This window comes from Mus musculus, chromosome 16 (genome assembly GCF_000001635.26).
Source record: "Mus musculus strain C57BL/6J chromosome 16, GRCm38.p6 C57BL/6J".
Lineage (NCBI taxonomy): Eukaryota > Metazoa > Chordata > Mammalia > Rodentia > Muridae > Mus > Mus musculus.
This window is the reverse complement of record NC_000082.6, coordinates 97,561,035-97,576,851: the sequence shown is the minus strand read 5'-3', so window position 1 is coordinate 97,576,851 and position 15,817 is coordinate 97,561,035. Positions and strand designations below refer to the sequence as shown.

Genomic DNA, 15,817 nt, shown 5'->3' with positions numbered 1-15,817 from the left:
ACACACACACACACACACATATATACACATATATATGCAGACATATAAAATAACAAAATACTTTGTAAAATATAAAAATATAAGGTGGAGAGCAACTGAGGTAGAGGCTCAGTGTTGAACTCTGCTCTCTACACACACAAATATCATGTGTGACTCAGAGTTTTTACGTACACAATGATACCCCCATATCTAGAACCAGTGGAAATTTTATAACCAGGTAGGCTAACATCTGTACATTTTATTAGACAGTGTGTATTTGGGAATCTTTAGCATCCTGTTGTCCTAGCTCAACCCGGGTCTGAAACACAGCTGATGGGAGACTCTAACCTTGCAAGGTTTCTGGATTGGACAATGGTTTTCAGACAGCATGGTTGAATTTGGCCTTGGGTTTTGTTTTCTAGAATGTTCATGTGTCCCTTTTATTGCAACCATCATCAAAGGGTGGCTCTGTGATGCAGAGTATGCTCTGTGAATTGATACGCCTGAAGCATTATTTTCAGTAAGATTTTCTGTCTTTTTTTCCAGGAACAATTTTTATTCTAGCCAAGGGATACCAGACCAGAGCGGGGCAACGAGCTTTATGAAGCTGAATGTGAGCTCAGGCAACGTTGACCTCTATAAAAAACTCTACCACAGGTATGAAGGGCTCCTTTGATTTGCAGAATTTGAGAGGGATGAGGGAATCTCACAGGCACTGCCTTCCTGAGCTGATTTTTCTAGACTGTTTTGGGTGGAGGTAAGCAGTGTTTCACACTGCTGGAAAATAGAAACAGGATTTGCAATGACCTTGACTTTATTCTTACCAACTTCTGTGACTTACATGGTACTCTGTCATTTTGGTTTCAATCTCTACTGTGTGACCTACTGTTAGTAATAGCTAACATTGTGAAATGAGATTAGACTTTCATTGTTGTTTGTTTGTTTGGTTTTCATTCTCCAGACACTGGAAGGTATATTTACTGTGCTAGGGTATATGTTGGTTGGCTTTTAGTTACTATAACAAAATGCCTAAAGCTGACTTCTTTATAAAGAAAATGGTTTTGTTTTGATTTTTATTGTATTGACTCATGCTCTTAGAAATAGAAGATCCATATGTCATGGCATAGCTCTAGCAGGGTCTCTGGGCCACATCTCAGCATGTCAGGAATGGTAAGCCCTGTGTGGCCTCTCTTCTTGTCCTTATGAAGCCACCAGGGCTCTGTCATAGAGACTCCTGAATTCAGTGACTCAATTTCACAAAACTCCACCATTGAGGATCACAGTTACACCAAGTCTCTGCACTCAGGACCGTGACTCTGGGGCTTATTTTCTGCCATAAGCTCAGAGGGACAAACTGTATGACACTGTAGCATTGGGCACCAGGAATTCAAGAGACTTTCTGGTCCTTGGCTCTAACCCATGACTGTCAGTGAGAGGATGACATAGGGTGGCTAGTTCAATAAACATTTGCTGTACCCAAACCACAGATAATAGGACTGATGGCTAAACTGTTGTGAGTTTGGAGGGGGGATAGAGACAACCATCATTTGTGGGTGAGTTTACAGGGCCTTAGCTCTTTTCCGATGGTTTTGATATTGGGGACCCATGATGTCTTCTTTGTGCAGAGATTTCTTCCCCCCAGGGCCTCATTGCTCTCCTCCAGGTGACTCAGCTGCCCCTAGGGCCAGCAGTCAGATGCTACTACATATCAGGGCTGGAGAACTAATCACTCACTCCACATCTCTACTGAGCAGCTTATCTTCTTGGTGGCCACCAGCCAGCATGTCCTGATGTAGGCTGGCTGTCCCTGAGAACGTGGCAGGGCTGGCCTTCCTGGAGAGCAGTACCCTGCCAGGTGTTCACCCAGACAGCAGGGCTGAGCATAGGAGTCAGGGTGCTTTTTGTGAGTTGAATGGCTCTTTGTCTTCCACAAGAACTCAGGCCTAGAAGAGTCAGCAGGTGTAGAAGGGAGGAAATAGGAGGTGCAGGCTTCTGGTGCAGAAGGGAGCACAGCAGAAAGGGGGAGGCTCAGGTTGCCAGCCTAGGTGAGGGCCTTCACAACTCCAGAGGTGGCTGACAGGAAAGCTATTGTCCAGTATTGAGTTTCTTAAAGTTGTGACCCTTTTTCACCCAAGAATATATTATGTGACCTCTCAGGTATGTGGGATTATAAGATAGGTATACAAATAAAATGTTTACTGGTAATAAATCATAAAGCAATTTATCTCCATACAATTTTATATGTATGTATGTATGTATGTATGTATGTATGTATGTATTCATATATGTATATATATGTGTGTGTATGTATATGAATATATGGTTTAAAGATTAAATCAAACTTGCATACAAAAATAAATGAGATAGATGCATTTGTTTGTGTAGCACAATATAAATTAGAAAGATGTGAATTTACTTACATACACAGGAGTCCCTGTATTCTACAATTGAACCTGAATAGTTTATACACAAAAATGAGGCATTACAGTAACATTCTACAGCTTGCTATACAAAGAAGTCTAGACCCTCCAGTGAGGCATTTGCAGAGGGAATCATTGGTGCATATGGCCTGACTGTGTGCTCAGTACAGTGTCCATGGTATGTGTTCAAAGCCAAGGCTTTTGTGAAGTCATATGATGCAGAAATACCCTCTTTCCATTGTTCCCTTTTTGAGGCTTCCTACCTGGTACCTGGGTGAAAGCACAAGATAGCCAGGTCAGGTGAGTGGAGCTCCTTATTTGGGGATTTGGAAAGGTCCCTATTCAGTGTGTGTATAGGTGACAGTGAAGTGGGCTCGTGAATGTGAGCCTCTATCTGTCCAAGTGGCCTGGTGGAACACTGATGTGTGGGAAATCAACCGTTATCCACAGAATCACAGCTGGCAGTTGATGCCATCAGAGCATGCTCTGGCCTCTTAAGTGCACCAGGGACAGTGTCTATAGGACAGAACTCAATGATTCTTCCTTCTCATGCACAACGTGGGAAGTTTGACACCCAACTGAGTGACTTTATTTTTTTTCTATCCCTGCCAAGGTGTTGGTTATGTTGTGATCTGTGGTTTACATGTAAAGCCCTCCAGGGAAATCAGAAGTTTCCAGACAACTTCCTGATGACACTAATGGATGGCTGCTCATTTGTTTGTAACAGGGTCTTGCTGTATAACCCAGGCTAGCTCTGAACTGGTGATCCTCCTGCCTCAGACACTCTAACACTGAAATTTGTCATGACACCCAAACTAGAGAATAATTTTAAGTTATACATGGACAGAAGTAAAACCTGAGTTGCCCTCGCCACCAAGCCAAAATCCTTGGTTTCCTAGTGGGTACCAAGGTTTGAATTCTCTTGTCTGAAATGTTGGGGGCAGAAAGAATTTCGGAGTTCAGAATTTTCAATTTAACTTTTTATTAATTCTTTGTGAATTTCACATCATGCACCCTAATTCCACTCATCTCTGCATTCCTTTATACCCACCCTTCTCCCTTGAAACCTCCCCCTACCAAAGAAAAAAAGATATCATTGAGGAAGTTGTAGTGTGTCGTCATGTGTCCCATAGTATGTCCACACATCTTTACTTGCAAATGTTCATTTTCAAGTCATCTGGCTTCTGCTACATACTGTCCGTTCTGGATCCTCACCTGGACTCTTTTCAGGTATACTGTTGTTGTCTAGGAGATCCTGCAGCTTTGGTTCTATAGGACTGGTTCCTTCATGGACTCCAGCAGCTCATTGATGGGGTAGATGTTGGGGTGGGCCAACTTAAAGCCCTAGATCTGGATTTGTATAGTAGCTGAGTTGGTCAGTCAGCCATTTCTCCTGCACCTACACCACCAGGGTAGGTTCCCCAGCACTGCCCCAGCTCACCCAGTTCTGCAGCTAGGTAAGGGCAGAGCCAGCTCTCCTGCTGCCATGCCCTTGGGGCCAGCTCACCCATGCCCACACCAGTAGGGCCAGTTCTATTGTTCTGCCCAGGCAGGATGCAGGGCCCTCTCTCTAGAATGCTAGTGAGGGGCAGGGCCAGCTCTCCCACTCTTATGACCTCAGGGCCAGCTCTCCTGCCTGCAGATGGCAAGGGGCAAGGTGGAGAGGAAGGGTTTCTCTCCTTCACCTACCCACAGGACAGCCGACATGTTGTGGGGTCAGCTTTCCTATGCTTGCACCCTTGGGGCCAGCTCACCTGTGCCCCTGCAGATTTTAGATTTTTAAAATACTTATGTATGAGATAACCTTGGGCTAGGAATCAAATCTAAGGACAGAATTCATTTATTTCATGTATTCTCCTATTTATTAAAATTTATTTAGTCCGTGTATTTGGTGGGGGTGCTGTCATGGCACACAGGCAGAGGTCAGAGGAATCAGTCCTTTCTATGTGGATTTCAGGGATTAAACTCAGACTTTCAGATTTGGAAGCCAGTACCCTTACTCACCGAGCCAGCTCTCTAGCTCTTGTGTATACCTCATATGCATAAACTGAAGGTCATTACATTCTAACCTGACTGTGACACTTCACATGTGGTTAGGTCATTTGTGGTATTGTGTAGGAGCTCCAAAGTTTTAAAATTTTGACATGGTGCAGATCAGTGATCAACTTGGGTTGTTATCTTATTCTACCTGTTGAGAAGAGGCTGAGAGAGGGTAAGCATCACACCCAAGGTTGCATAGCTAGACTCTGAGTCTGGTACGCTGACTGAATCCAGTCTTTGCCACTGTCTTCATGCAGGTCTAGTCATATCATTAGGGTCATTAGTAGTGGGAAGGAGGCAACACCAGGAGAAGACACCGGTGTCTCTCCCTGCCTTGGTAACCAGAGTCCTTTTTTCTTTCCAGTGACTCATGTTCATCCCGCATGGTGGTTTCTTTGCGCTGTATAGGTGAGTGAGTACTTCTTAATGGTGCTTTTCTATGCTTCTGAGTAGGATCCAGTCTGTCGTTTTTGGGAAAATGTCCCTGGGGCTTGGGATATGGTGAGAGAAGGTCTCCAGGAACCAGCAAGGATGTGCCTTGAGGCCTCTTGCTTACACTAGGATCTCTGATTTGACATTTTGCTGCACTGTAGTGTGGGTGGTGGCTGGATACTGATAGGCCTTGCTTTTAGGTGCCATAATGAATAGGGGGCCTTAGTGGATCCTTCTCCATGAAGCAGAAGAATGTGAGTTGTAGGTGAGCCTGAAGCCTCAGAATCAGTGACCTGGCCAAGGCCAAAGCCAGAGCAGTATCATTCAGTCTTCCGCTGGACATAGCTTCCGGAGGAGAGCTGACATCAAGCATGCCTGCATGCATTCTACCTTCCCTCGGGAGCTTGCTTAGGGGATAACTGGAGACCCCCCCCCCTCTCTCTCTCTCTGTGTGTGTGTGTGTGTGCTTGTGTGTATGCGTGAATTACTCATGGACCCCACACTAGATAAATATAGATGTCCAGCCTAGGCCCGGGACTTGAAGCCTACACTTTAGCAAAGGAGCTCTGAATCTCCTTAAGGCCCCCTTATTGCACAGCTAGGAGAGCACTGTTGTTAGCCCCTTTGTCTACATGTGCTTCATGGGTTCTCACAGTCACTCACAGAGGTGTAGCTGGCACTTAAAGGATGCCTTCCAGAAGTCCTGCCCCATACTGTGCTGAGACACATCAGGCCTGCTCATCTATTACCCCAACACCAGCCACTAGCCTGGGGGCCTTCCAGCACCCCAGGATATCTCCATCTACTTCTTATATTACCTTGGCTTCTCTCAACTGAAAACTTGACCCACAGGTGTGAAGTTTCAAGAGCTCCATCTTCAGGCTGGCAGGAACTGTTCACCCTGAAGTAGATCTCATCCCTGCTCAGCAAAGAACCTCTATGTTTTATTTCCTGGGGGGTGGGGGGTGGGGGGGGTGGAGGAGGGTCAGCTTTCATCTACCCCAATTGCCCCTCACTTACCTACTGAGTCACCTCACACACACTCACCTCTTGGCTCCCCTTTATAACTCCTGCTGAAACCCTCACTTGCCTCCTCCCTCACTGGGGGTTGGGGTGCTGAGTGTGTCAGTCTCCATGAGGAGCCTGTTACCCAGGGCTTTCTTAATCCTGTCAGAGATCTGATGGAATCAGATAGCAATAAGAATTAGCTTGTGTTCCAGCCAGGGAAGGAGTGGCCCCTTGGGGACCTAGGTGACCATCTACTTGCCACTTGCTTATTCAAATTCCTAATAATAGGAAAACAGAGGCAGCAATGGCCCCACTGCCTGGTGAGGCCAGAGAAAAGCAGCTGGCTGGAGCACACATGATTGGCTTTGTGCTGGCCCTGGTGTCTTCTGTTCTGTTGACTGACACCTGACTTATGCTTGTCACCCTCAGAATGCGGGGTTCGCTCAGTGAAACGCCAGAGCAGGATTGTGGGTGGATTGAATGCCTCACCAGGAGACTGGCCCTGGCAGGTCAGCCTGCACGTCCAAGGCGTCCACGTCTGCGGAGGCTCCATCATCACCCCCGAGTGGATTGTGACGGCCGCCCACTGTGTGGAAGAGTATGCCTCCATTCTGTGAAGTCTAGGGTAGTAGAGTGGAGTCATGTGGCCCAGACTTTTGGGTTTGGAGTGTGGCTCTGCCACCATGTGATCCACACCAAGCTGTGTGGCAGCTCCCATGTCCTGCTGGGGTGACAGTGCTGCTGTGTGGGGGACATGTGTGCTACAGGTGCACAGCTTCATCCACTCATTACACAAATGTCCCCATGGTATCTCCTGCCTGCTGCTGCATCCCAGCCTGGGATAGGGATGATTATCAGCATCACTGTGACTAGATATGTTTCATCTATGAGTTCTGAGAGCTCCTGCTCTATCAGTCTCATTTTTCCTGGATGCTAATCTCAGGGCGAAGCCTACTTTGACAACCTCACACTATCCTAGTAGGTTCTCTGGGAGCCTGTGTAGATACCCTCTGTCTTGGCATTGCCCTCACAGGTGGGCAGGAAAGGTGACTACGCCATATTGCATAGTGTCAGCTCTTGCCAAAGACACTGTTCCATCTTCCATCCTCCCTCCATCTTTTCTTTCCACCTCTTCCCTCTCCTCTCTTCATTTCCAAGGGTTTTATTATCTAGTTCAGGCTGGCCTCAAAAGAATAATTATGCCCCAGGCTCCTGAGTGTACAGGTACAACCCACTTAGAACAAAATCATATCTTTATTAGATTTTGGGCACTTTCTGCCTTAAGTGAGCCTCAGTCTGACTCAACTTCTGGCCCAGCCATTCTCTGGCTATGTGCCCTTGGACAGATGACTCAATGTCTCTTAGCCTGTTACTACCACACAGGAGTGCCCTTCTCTTCTTCCTCCCTGGCACTGCTGGGAAGTTAGGGAAGCTATCTTTCCTGGGAGTGTACCTTCATTCCTCATGCATCCCAGATTCTGAGGTTCCTCCAGTGGTTGAAGCTAGAAGTTTCAAAGAAAATCCCCAGATGAAAGAAAAACGTGATAGTGATAAGACTCCAAGTATGTCCATCAGTACACATTTATTAAGCACCCCCTGTGTCAGTAAATGCTCCAGCATATAAAGATTAGTGAGACCCAGGCTCGTCAGGATGTGATCTCAAGTATCACAGAAAGGTGTCGCTCTATTTGTAGGCTGGTGCAGAAGATGGGTGAAGGAACAGAATCCTTGGGGAGCCATTCAGCTATGGGGAGGTGGGAGGGAAGTGAGAAGTTCCTTGCCCCAGCCTCACTCTGTGACTCTGTCATCTTACTCCAGGACTCAGCATATGTGTTTTAAAGACTGAAGTGAACACCTCATATCTGTAGTCCTGAGTTTCCATGTCTGCCCTTCTGTCTCTCAGACCCCTCAGCAGCCCGAGGTACTGGACGGCATTTGCGGGAATTCTGAGACAGTCTCTCATGTTCTATGGAAGTAGACACCAGGTAGAAAAAGTAATTTCCCATCCAAATTACGACTCTAAGACCAAGAATAACGACATTGCTCTCATGAAGCTGCAGACACCTTTGGCTTTTAATGGTACGTGAGACTCAGCCCACTAGAGGGCAGTAGCGCCCCCTGGTTGTGTGGATCAGAACTGGCTTCAGACATCACTAGTGTCCCTGGGGGACAACATCCTCTCCCGCTGAGGCCATCTGGTTGATAATTTGTAAAGATTGCTGGTTTTAAAAATGGTTAAAATTTTTTTAACTTATTTTATGTGCATGGGTGTTTTGCCTATAATTATGATCTGTGCACCATTTGCGTGCCTGGTTCCCACAGAGGCCAGAAAAAGGTGTCAAATTTCTTGAGACAGTTGTGGGCCACCATGTGAGTGTTGGGAATCAAACATGGGTCCTTGTGTTCTTAACTACTGAGCCATCACTCCCAAGACAACTGTTAACTCACCTTTTGCTCTTCTTTAAACAGATCTAGTGAAGCCAGTGTGTCTGCCGAACCCAGGCATGATGCTAGACCTAGACCAGGAATGCTGGATTTCGGGGTGGGGGGCCACCTATGAGAAAGGTGAGGCTTTGGGTCACACAGGATGGGACACTGATTTCCACAGTGGGACCCCTTCATTTGAATCCCAGTTCAGTTATTCAGTGGTTTCTGGCTTTGGACAATTTACATGAGCTATGTATCTTGCTTTCCCCATTCGATTACATCATCAAATTAACCCTACCTAGCACATAGGAAGAGAGCTTGACATTTTGATGGACTGAGGGAGTATACTAGTTACTTCCTCATTCCTGTGACAAAATTCTTGACAAAAGTAACTCAAGGGAGTTCCTTAGCTGAAGGGAAGAAGGATTTATTGTCCACAGTTTGAAGGTGCCATCCATCATTTGGGAAAGGCATGGTATCAGGAGCACATGATGTCAGGTCACATCTATATATTCAGGACTCAGGAAGAGAGAGATGAATTCTGATACTCATCTCACTTTCTCCTTTTTATTCAGTCTTGGACCCAGCTAAATTTAGAGCATTTTCCCTCCTTGATCCACCCACTCTAGACATCCCCTCATAGACATGCTCAGAGGTTTGTCTCCTAGTTGATTCTAGAGCCTGTCAATCAATGTTAACCATTACAGGGAGGGAGGAGGGGAGAGTGGTATTCGATCATCTGCATGGAATATGGGCCTCTTGAGGAAGATGTCCACAAGAGCTGCTGGCTGATGCCTCTGTTGTTAGGGAAGACCTCGGACGTGTTGAATGCTGCCATGGTACCCTTGATCGAGCCCTCCAAATGTAATAGTAAATACATATACAACAACCTAATCACACCAGCCATGATCTGTGCCGGCTTCCTCCAGGGGTCTGTCGACTCTTGCCAGGTAATTGTGAGTTTTTATTTAACCTTTGAATATGCAGTTCCCACTGAGCCCCTGGGAGACATGGGGGCTCTTCTGGGATCAGAGATACCTCTCAGGGACATGGAACCAGCTGGGAACAGCTGTGGGGAGGGATGTGGCCACTGGCAACATTTATACCTCTGGCAGAAACCAGGGTTGGGCATGCTATGGTCTCCAGAGAAGCTTTAGCTTGGCACAAGTGTTGGTGTGGTTGAAGTGTGTTCTGCCATGCATTTGCTAACTGTAACTGCCATGCACCAATATAACCTTTTGGATTATGTCTCTGTGACCATTACCACCTTCAGGGGAGACATATCCATACCCTCTCTCATATCCAGTGTCCTCTCTGCATATACCGTTTAGTGTGCCTTTTTCTTCTCAGTAACTTGCTGTGTTCCCCAGGGAGACAGTGGAGGGCCGCTGGTTACTTTGAAGAATGGGATCTGGTGGCTGATTGGGGACACGAGCTGGGGCTCGGGCTGTGCCAAGGCACTCAGACCTGGAGTATACGGGAACGTGACGGTATTTACAGATTGGATCTACCAGCAAATGAGGGTAATTTCCTCTATTCCTGGGCTGTCCATGTTCTTGAGCTCAAGTCGTGGATCTGGGAGGATTGCACCTTGGCAGAAAGCAGACACTTTCATGACCCAAGCTTCTCCTGGATCCTTTCACCCCTCTGTTCCAGATCCTTTCACCCCTCTGTTCCCTATCCCTATGATTTCTCAATCCCTCTATATGCCCACTCTAGGCCTATGGTGCCTGTATATCTAGAGAGAGGCAGTGTCAACCTTACTGGCCTTCCTGCTAGCGCTGATGGCAGAGCTGGACTCATAGAATCCCCTTGGCCCCCCATTTTAGTGCAGGGTCAGCAAAGCCAGGCACCTACCCAACCTTCACCCACTCACATACTTGGGTGATAGAATAGTCAGAATGGTACTCTTCCTCAGAGGAGTCTCTTGAGGGGCATTATGTTCATGTTCAGAGGGAGAGAGGTGACTAGAGATCTCAATTCCCCAACTTGGGTCCAGGAGAGGTTGCACAGCAAGGAAGAAGCCCAGGAGTTCCTGTGAGCCTACCCTCCTGGCTTATCACTACAATCTGTTAGATCTCCAGCTCCTTCCATTCCAGGGATCAAAAAGATGGAGGGTTTCTTAGGGAAAGAGCATCTCTCCTAGTATCTGTCCGATAAAGAAAGAATGGGACTGAGGTATTGCTGTGAAGCCTGATTGTGTCAATGCAATGACACCTGGGTCCACGGTGTCACATCTTTTGAGGGAAAGTCCTCCTGGAAGAGTTGGGAATGGACAAGTCAGACTATGCTGATGGGCACAAAGAGGAGACTACAGGGAGGGGGCAGAATTGAGGGCACTGAGCTTTGTCTGTCATAGGAGAATAACCTTATCTCTTCTTCCTATTTGCACAGGCGAACAGCTAATCCACGTGGCTTTGTCCCAGACTTCCTTTGTCTTCAACAACCTTCTGCAAGAAAACCAAGGGCCTGAATTTTAACTTCCTGTGCACAATGTACCTTTTGAGATGATTCGAAGGGCCTTTCACTTTTATTAAACAGTGACTTGTTTGACTGTGCTCCCTGGTCCTGTGAGGGCTTCAGTGCCCCACCCCTGGGCCACTTCTGCAGCTCCCACCAGAATGGATGACCAGATTCTGTTGGGTTTGGGCACATAGGGCCAAAGGCAGAGGAGGGTGGCACTCTCATGTTGGAACTTCTTTTGGGCTCATGCTCAGGCCTTTTTTGGATCACTAAGGACTATGACCTCTGAGTAACCTGATGACCTGAGAAAGAGTAAGGAGGCCAGGCAGGGCCTTGGGCCCAGGAACAGGTACCTTGAGAGTGAGAGCTACCCATTGCCTGTGGCCTAAATCTGCTGTGCAGGTTGGGCTGGTCATACTGTCATGATTTCATTAACAGCCTGGGTGAACATGGCTGGGAGTAAAGGGCTTGCTCTCCTGCATGTTGACATGACGGCCCTTTCCAAGGGTGATGGAGGCTTTCCCAAGCTAAGGGCCTAGGCAGATCTCTCAGAGCAAGAAGCTAATGCCGGCATGTCCCTTGGGTGAGCTCTACATGGTGTTATTCAGTCTGGTTCTTGGCTCCCCACTACTGTTTCTCTCAGCCTCTCAGAGCCTGAAACTTACCTCTTAGCTTTGGCTACAGGCATGGCCTAGTACCTGATGGAGCCTGTATAGCTCAGCTAATCAAATGGAGGCTCAGGTCCATCAGAATCAGGGACTTGTGATTTCAGTCACCTTGCTTCTGGGTTGTGTTTCTTCTCTTACTACCTCACTGCACCTGGACACTAGAGTGGATGAATGTCTGGAGTTCACCTGCATTTGGACTGTGTGATTGTGCCTCAGACACTAGACCTCTTCCAGATGGTTAGGTTGTTCTGTAGACTGGCAATGAGATTAGAAGTTCCTAGCTTCAGATAAAGATGAAAGAGAGGAGATCATTGTCTTCTGTCTTCTTCTGGCCCTGGGTTTATACCAGGAAAGCCATGCCAGAATTACCAAATATGAAGTATGAATGTCTTACCCACGGTGAGGCTCTGCCTCCTTCTCTCTGCCTGGTTCTTCAGAAGGCAGTGAATGGGTCATAACTGGGACTCCATCTTTGCTGGGGAAAGTCTCCCACCTAGGGAATGGTTACCACTCCATGTAAAGAAAACTCCCTCATGCGTCCTCTGGGACCTTCTTAGATGCTGTAAGGTACCTACATACAGACTAAATGTGCAAGCACCTTGAAGTGTGAGAACCTGTCCCCTCCTTAGCTCTCCTTGTCTTTGCTGTTGGTTGGTTATTTCCTGCTTTGTGTCTGTTCTGAGCTGTGAGATTCCACTGTGAAATATATGAATAAAGTATATAATTCTTTTAATTACTTGTCGGCTCTGTAGTTGTGCCCCAGGGGCAAGGCCAGGCTACAGTTCCTAGTTCCAAAAGGATGTCAGTGCTGCTGCTAGGTTGGGGACAGATGCTGTCAGAGCACTACCCCAGAACTGGCAGGCCCTGGTTGACCCCTGTGCTTGGACATAGTTTTCCAGTGACTCCTGCAAAAGCCTTACTACCAGCTCCCCAACACAGCCTCCCAAAGTCCAACTCCAAGAACCACACCATCTCAGCTCCTCCTTAGGTCTCCCTCATAGCCCCTTGGCCCTGAAAAAGAGCAGATTGGGCACCTAGTAAAGCCTCTTTATATAGCTGCCATGTGGAGGCCCTTAGCTATGGAGACACATTTCCAGGCTCCCACATCATCAGGCAACCTGACATAGACTAAGTCCAGCATCTGTACCCTGTGACTTCTTTCCAAAGTCCCAGATGGTTCATGGTGACAGAGATGCTGCCTCATACAGTGTACACTTCTCTTCCCTGTAGTTGGGACTATGAATAGGAAAAGGATGGATGTGGTCTTCTACATAAGAGCTAAAAGCCACCCTGCTTGTAGTTCTTAACACACATATATTTCTGCGGTGACACCATTCTCCCTTCTTGCCTTACCTTCCAGCAGGACCTTATGTATAAGACCACCAAGATAGCCTCAAATGCTACATAGATTGAAAGAAAAGAGATACATAGATACAGGGAGGGTAACTTTGACTTTCTCCTTCTACCTCCAGAGTGCTAGAATCAAAGTCATGTATTTCCACACTCGATCTTATGTGGTACTGGGGATTGAACCCAGAGCTTCCTGGGTATTAGGTAAGCACTGTACTAACTGGGCTACATCTCTATCTCTAAGCAGCATATCTAACTTACCCTGTAGATTCCTCACCAATTAACCCACATTCGTCAGACTCCTATCTCAGCCTGAACAAACCTTCCCTAACATGTTCCCATTAGCTGCTTCTGCCATATGGGGCTGAGAATACATTACAGATATGCAGCACTGTGTTTGGGGCTTGCAGCAGCAAAATTATAATGAAAATGCAAACATGCAAAAAAGGTAACTTATGGCAGTAAATTGCTGGTGGAAGGACTTGCCTCAGCATGTGTGCTGGAAAGGCAAGCAAAGTGTTAGCTACTGGCTGTCACTGGGTCATGCCCATTCACAGCTGCAGATTCCTGCCTTGGGGTTACTACAATCACATTGAGGACAGTGAAGACTGATGCTGGTATAAAATGCTTCCATGGGCAAACAAGCTGGGATGTCTCCTCCTTCCATGTTGAGAAATTTCATTTGTATACAGTGCTGACTTCACTTGAAAGATTAAGCCTAAAGTAACAAGACAAGGAAAACACTGATGTTGGTGTAGTTAAACAACAATATTAATTTTCTGAGTGTAAATTAACCCAGCCTCTCATTAGAGTAGGAATCAGCTTTGGCGGCTCCTCATAGCTGGGTAAGGAGCTGAACCCAGCCTTGAAATGATCACTGCTTAGCTGAATTTGGGGATGACAGTTTTGCCTGAGCTCATGTCTCTGAGATTCTCCTGCGATCTAGGTCCCTGATTTCAAAGCTATTTTCCACTCAGGCCAAGGTTGTGGTTCCAGAGCCACACCTGCAGTGCAACTTTGTCCAGTCACAGTATAGAGTGGTGACAATGCGGCATGATGTAACCTGGGCTTACTTGGGTGGGTGCAGTGTTTGACAATGGCTCTGTACTTGGAAAGAAGACTTGAGAACTCCCCTCAGGGGGCTTCTGGCTTATCCTAAATACATCAGCCTGCAGTCGTGGTATTTGAGGCCCAACAAGCTGGAACACTGAAGCATCCACTATGGGAACAGAGGGGACACATCACTGCCTGGCCTGGATATAGTGAGTCTGAGAGGAACACTGCTGGGGTGCTGGCTCATCAGATCTTTTATCACCTGGTAATTGGGTTACACTCACATCAACTTCCTTCCCTTGATACCAGGTTTGCTGTGGGGCTCTGCTGGCTGGCTGGTGGCAAGTATATGCTCCACTTGAAGAGGATATATAGAAAGCAGAAGACTCTTCTCGTTGAAAACATCATGTTCACAAGACCTTTGAAACAAAGCTCATAAGAATCCCCATCACACATGTGTTGAGCCCCTGAAGCATGCCAGCCCCAGCGTTCAGTTTACTGCAGTCTGTTAATATTGGTCTAGGCCTTTTAGGCCTTCTCTTACTCCCCTTACTATACCAAATGTCCCCACTCTAATATTCACCAGGGCTTATTCTATAATACTCTCCTTCCTGGGTTGAGGGTCTAAAAGATAAGCTACAAATTCTAACACCATGTCAGGCAGGTGGTACACAGCAGGTGACAATAGCTTGGATGTGATTGTCATCCTGGAGTCATTGATGAGCTTTGGCCTGAACCTAGCTTCTCCTAGGGCTAGAATCTCATAGAGAGGTCCCAGAGCCCTCACTCTGGGTTCTGATCACCACAGAGATAGAGTCTGGACACTTGTTCTTTATAGCCTCAAAGGATCATCCTCCTGGCTCTTTGGGAGAACCACACCCAGCAGGCTACATAAACTATCCCCTTTATACCACAGACTCTCACCTGCCCCCCCCCCCCCCCCATATATCCAGGGAACCAATACAGCCAGGCAAGGTACATCTGATACTTGGATGCCTCTGACTGTTTCTGGTCTATCAGAATCTAATGTCTCTATAAGATGGAGCTAGGACTGGATGTGGAAACTCCTAAGGCAACAGGCTGACAGGACATACACTTGAGTCAGAGATGTTTAAACTCCCTGCCCACCATATTCTCCCAGAATCTCCTGTGACAAAAGGTTTGGGTACTTCAAGCTCCAGTTTGTAGTCAGCCTCTGGGAGCTCCAGTGACATTAGGAATGACAAGTAGTCAGTCAGTCCTGGAGAGGCCTATTGGTGGCCCAGGCTGTGGAACTGCAAATGGATAGTGGCCACTGTCTTCCTAGCATCCTTGTAAGCCTATGCTAGAACCTCCCAAAGTCAGTGATGGTTTCAAAGGTCAGAAGACATGTAGGGTGGGATCTGTTAGGAGGGCACAGGGTGGTTAGTCAACTGCCCAGCTGCCATCTAAGAGTGGGCTACACAGCTGGTCTCCTCAGAGAGCAAGGCGCTTTTGAGGCAGGCAGTTTTCCTGGAATTCTCACTGTGCCTTGTGTTCTTCATCGTGTTTCTTGTAGAATGTCCCTCAGCTCCTTGTTCCTCTCCCTCCCTACTGGGAGCATCTTCTCCTTCCTGGGTCCGGTATTCCGGATGCTTCAGTGCTTCAATGAACCTGGGCATCTGACTTCAGCTAGTTCTGTGACCTAAGGCTTCTTAAACATGAAGTCAGGAAGTGCTGTGTAGATTTGGAGCCGGGTTCTGGGAGAGCCAATCTGAGGGTTAGGCTTATCTACTCATCTCCTAGTCATGGAGGGACTCTGCAGCTCTTCAGGGAGAGTATGGTTCCCTAACTGACCTGGTCCTACCCTGGATGGTTTTTCTACTGCAGCTGTGAATGCAGAACCTCCAACAGCTGCTCACACTGAGACTGCTTTGTACTCCCTGCAGACCATTGCCCATGTGCACAAAGCATGTGCACACATGTTTGATAGTTTGTCTTTCCAAGCTTGTTTTCACT

General features: G+C 47.1%; 1 protein-coding gene across 3 annotated transcripts in view; it reads left to right on the top strand.

Moving 5' to 3' along the window:
• Tmprss2 (transmembrane protease, serine 2) overlaps nucleotides 1–12,170 on the top strand; it is a 94,860-nt gene extending 82,690 nt beyond the window's left edge. For all 3 annotated transcript variants that reach the window (XM_006523064.3, NM_015775.2, XM_006523065.2), the window contains exons 7-14: nucleotides 526–636; nucleotides 4,804–4,847; nucleotides 6,309–6,477; nucleotides 7,783–7,958; nucleotides 8,349–8,444; nucleotides 9,114–9,256; nucleotides 9,677–9,829; nucleotides 10,701–12,170. In XM_006523064.3, the coding sequence (XP_006523127.1) occupies nucleotides 526–636; nucleotides 4,804–4,847; nucleotides 6,309–6,477; nucleotides 7,783–7,958; nucleotides 8,349–8,444; nucleotides 9,114–9,256; nucleotides 9,677–9,829; nucleotides 10,701–10,712 (904 nt within the window). In that variant the 3' untranslated portion in view covers nucleotides 10,713–12,170. The remainder of the gene's footprint in view (nucleotides 1–525; nucleotides 637–4,803; nucleotides 4,848–6,308; nucleotides 6,478–7,782; nucleotides 7,959–8,348; nucleotides 8,445–9,113; nucleotides 9,257–9,676; nucleotides 9,830–10,700) is intronic.
• The last annotated feature ends 3,647 nt before the right edge of the window (nucleotides 12,171–15,817 follow it).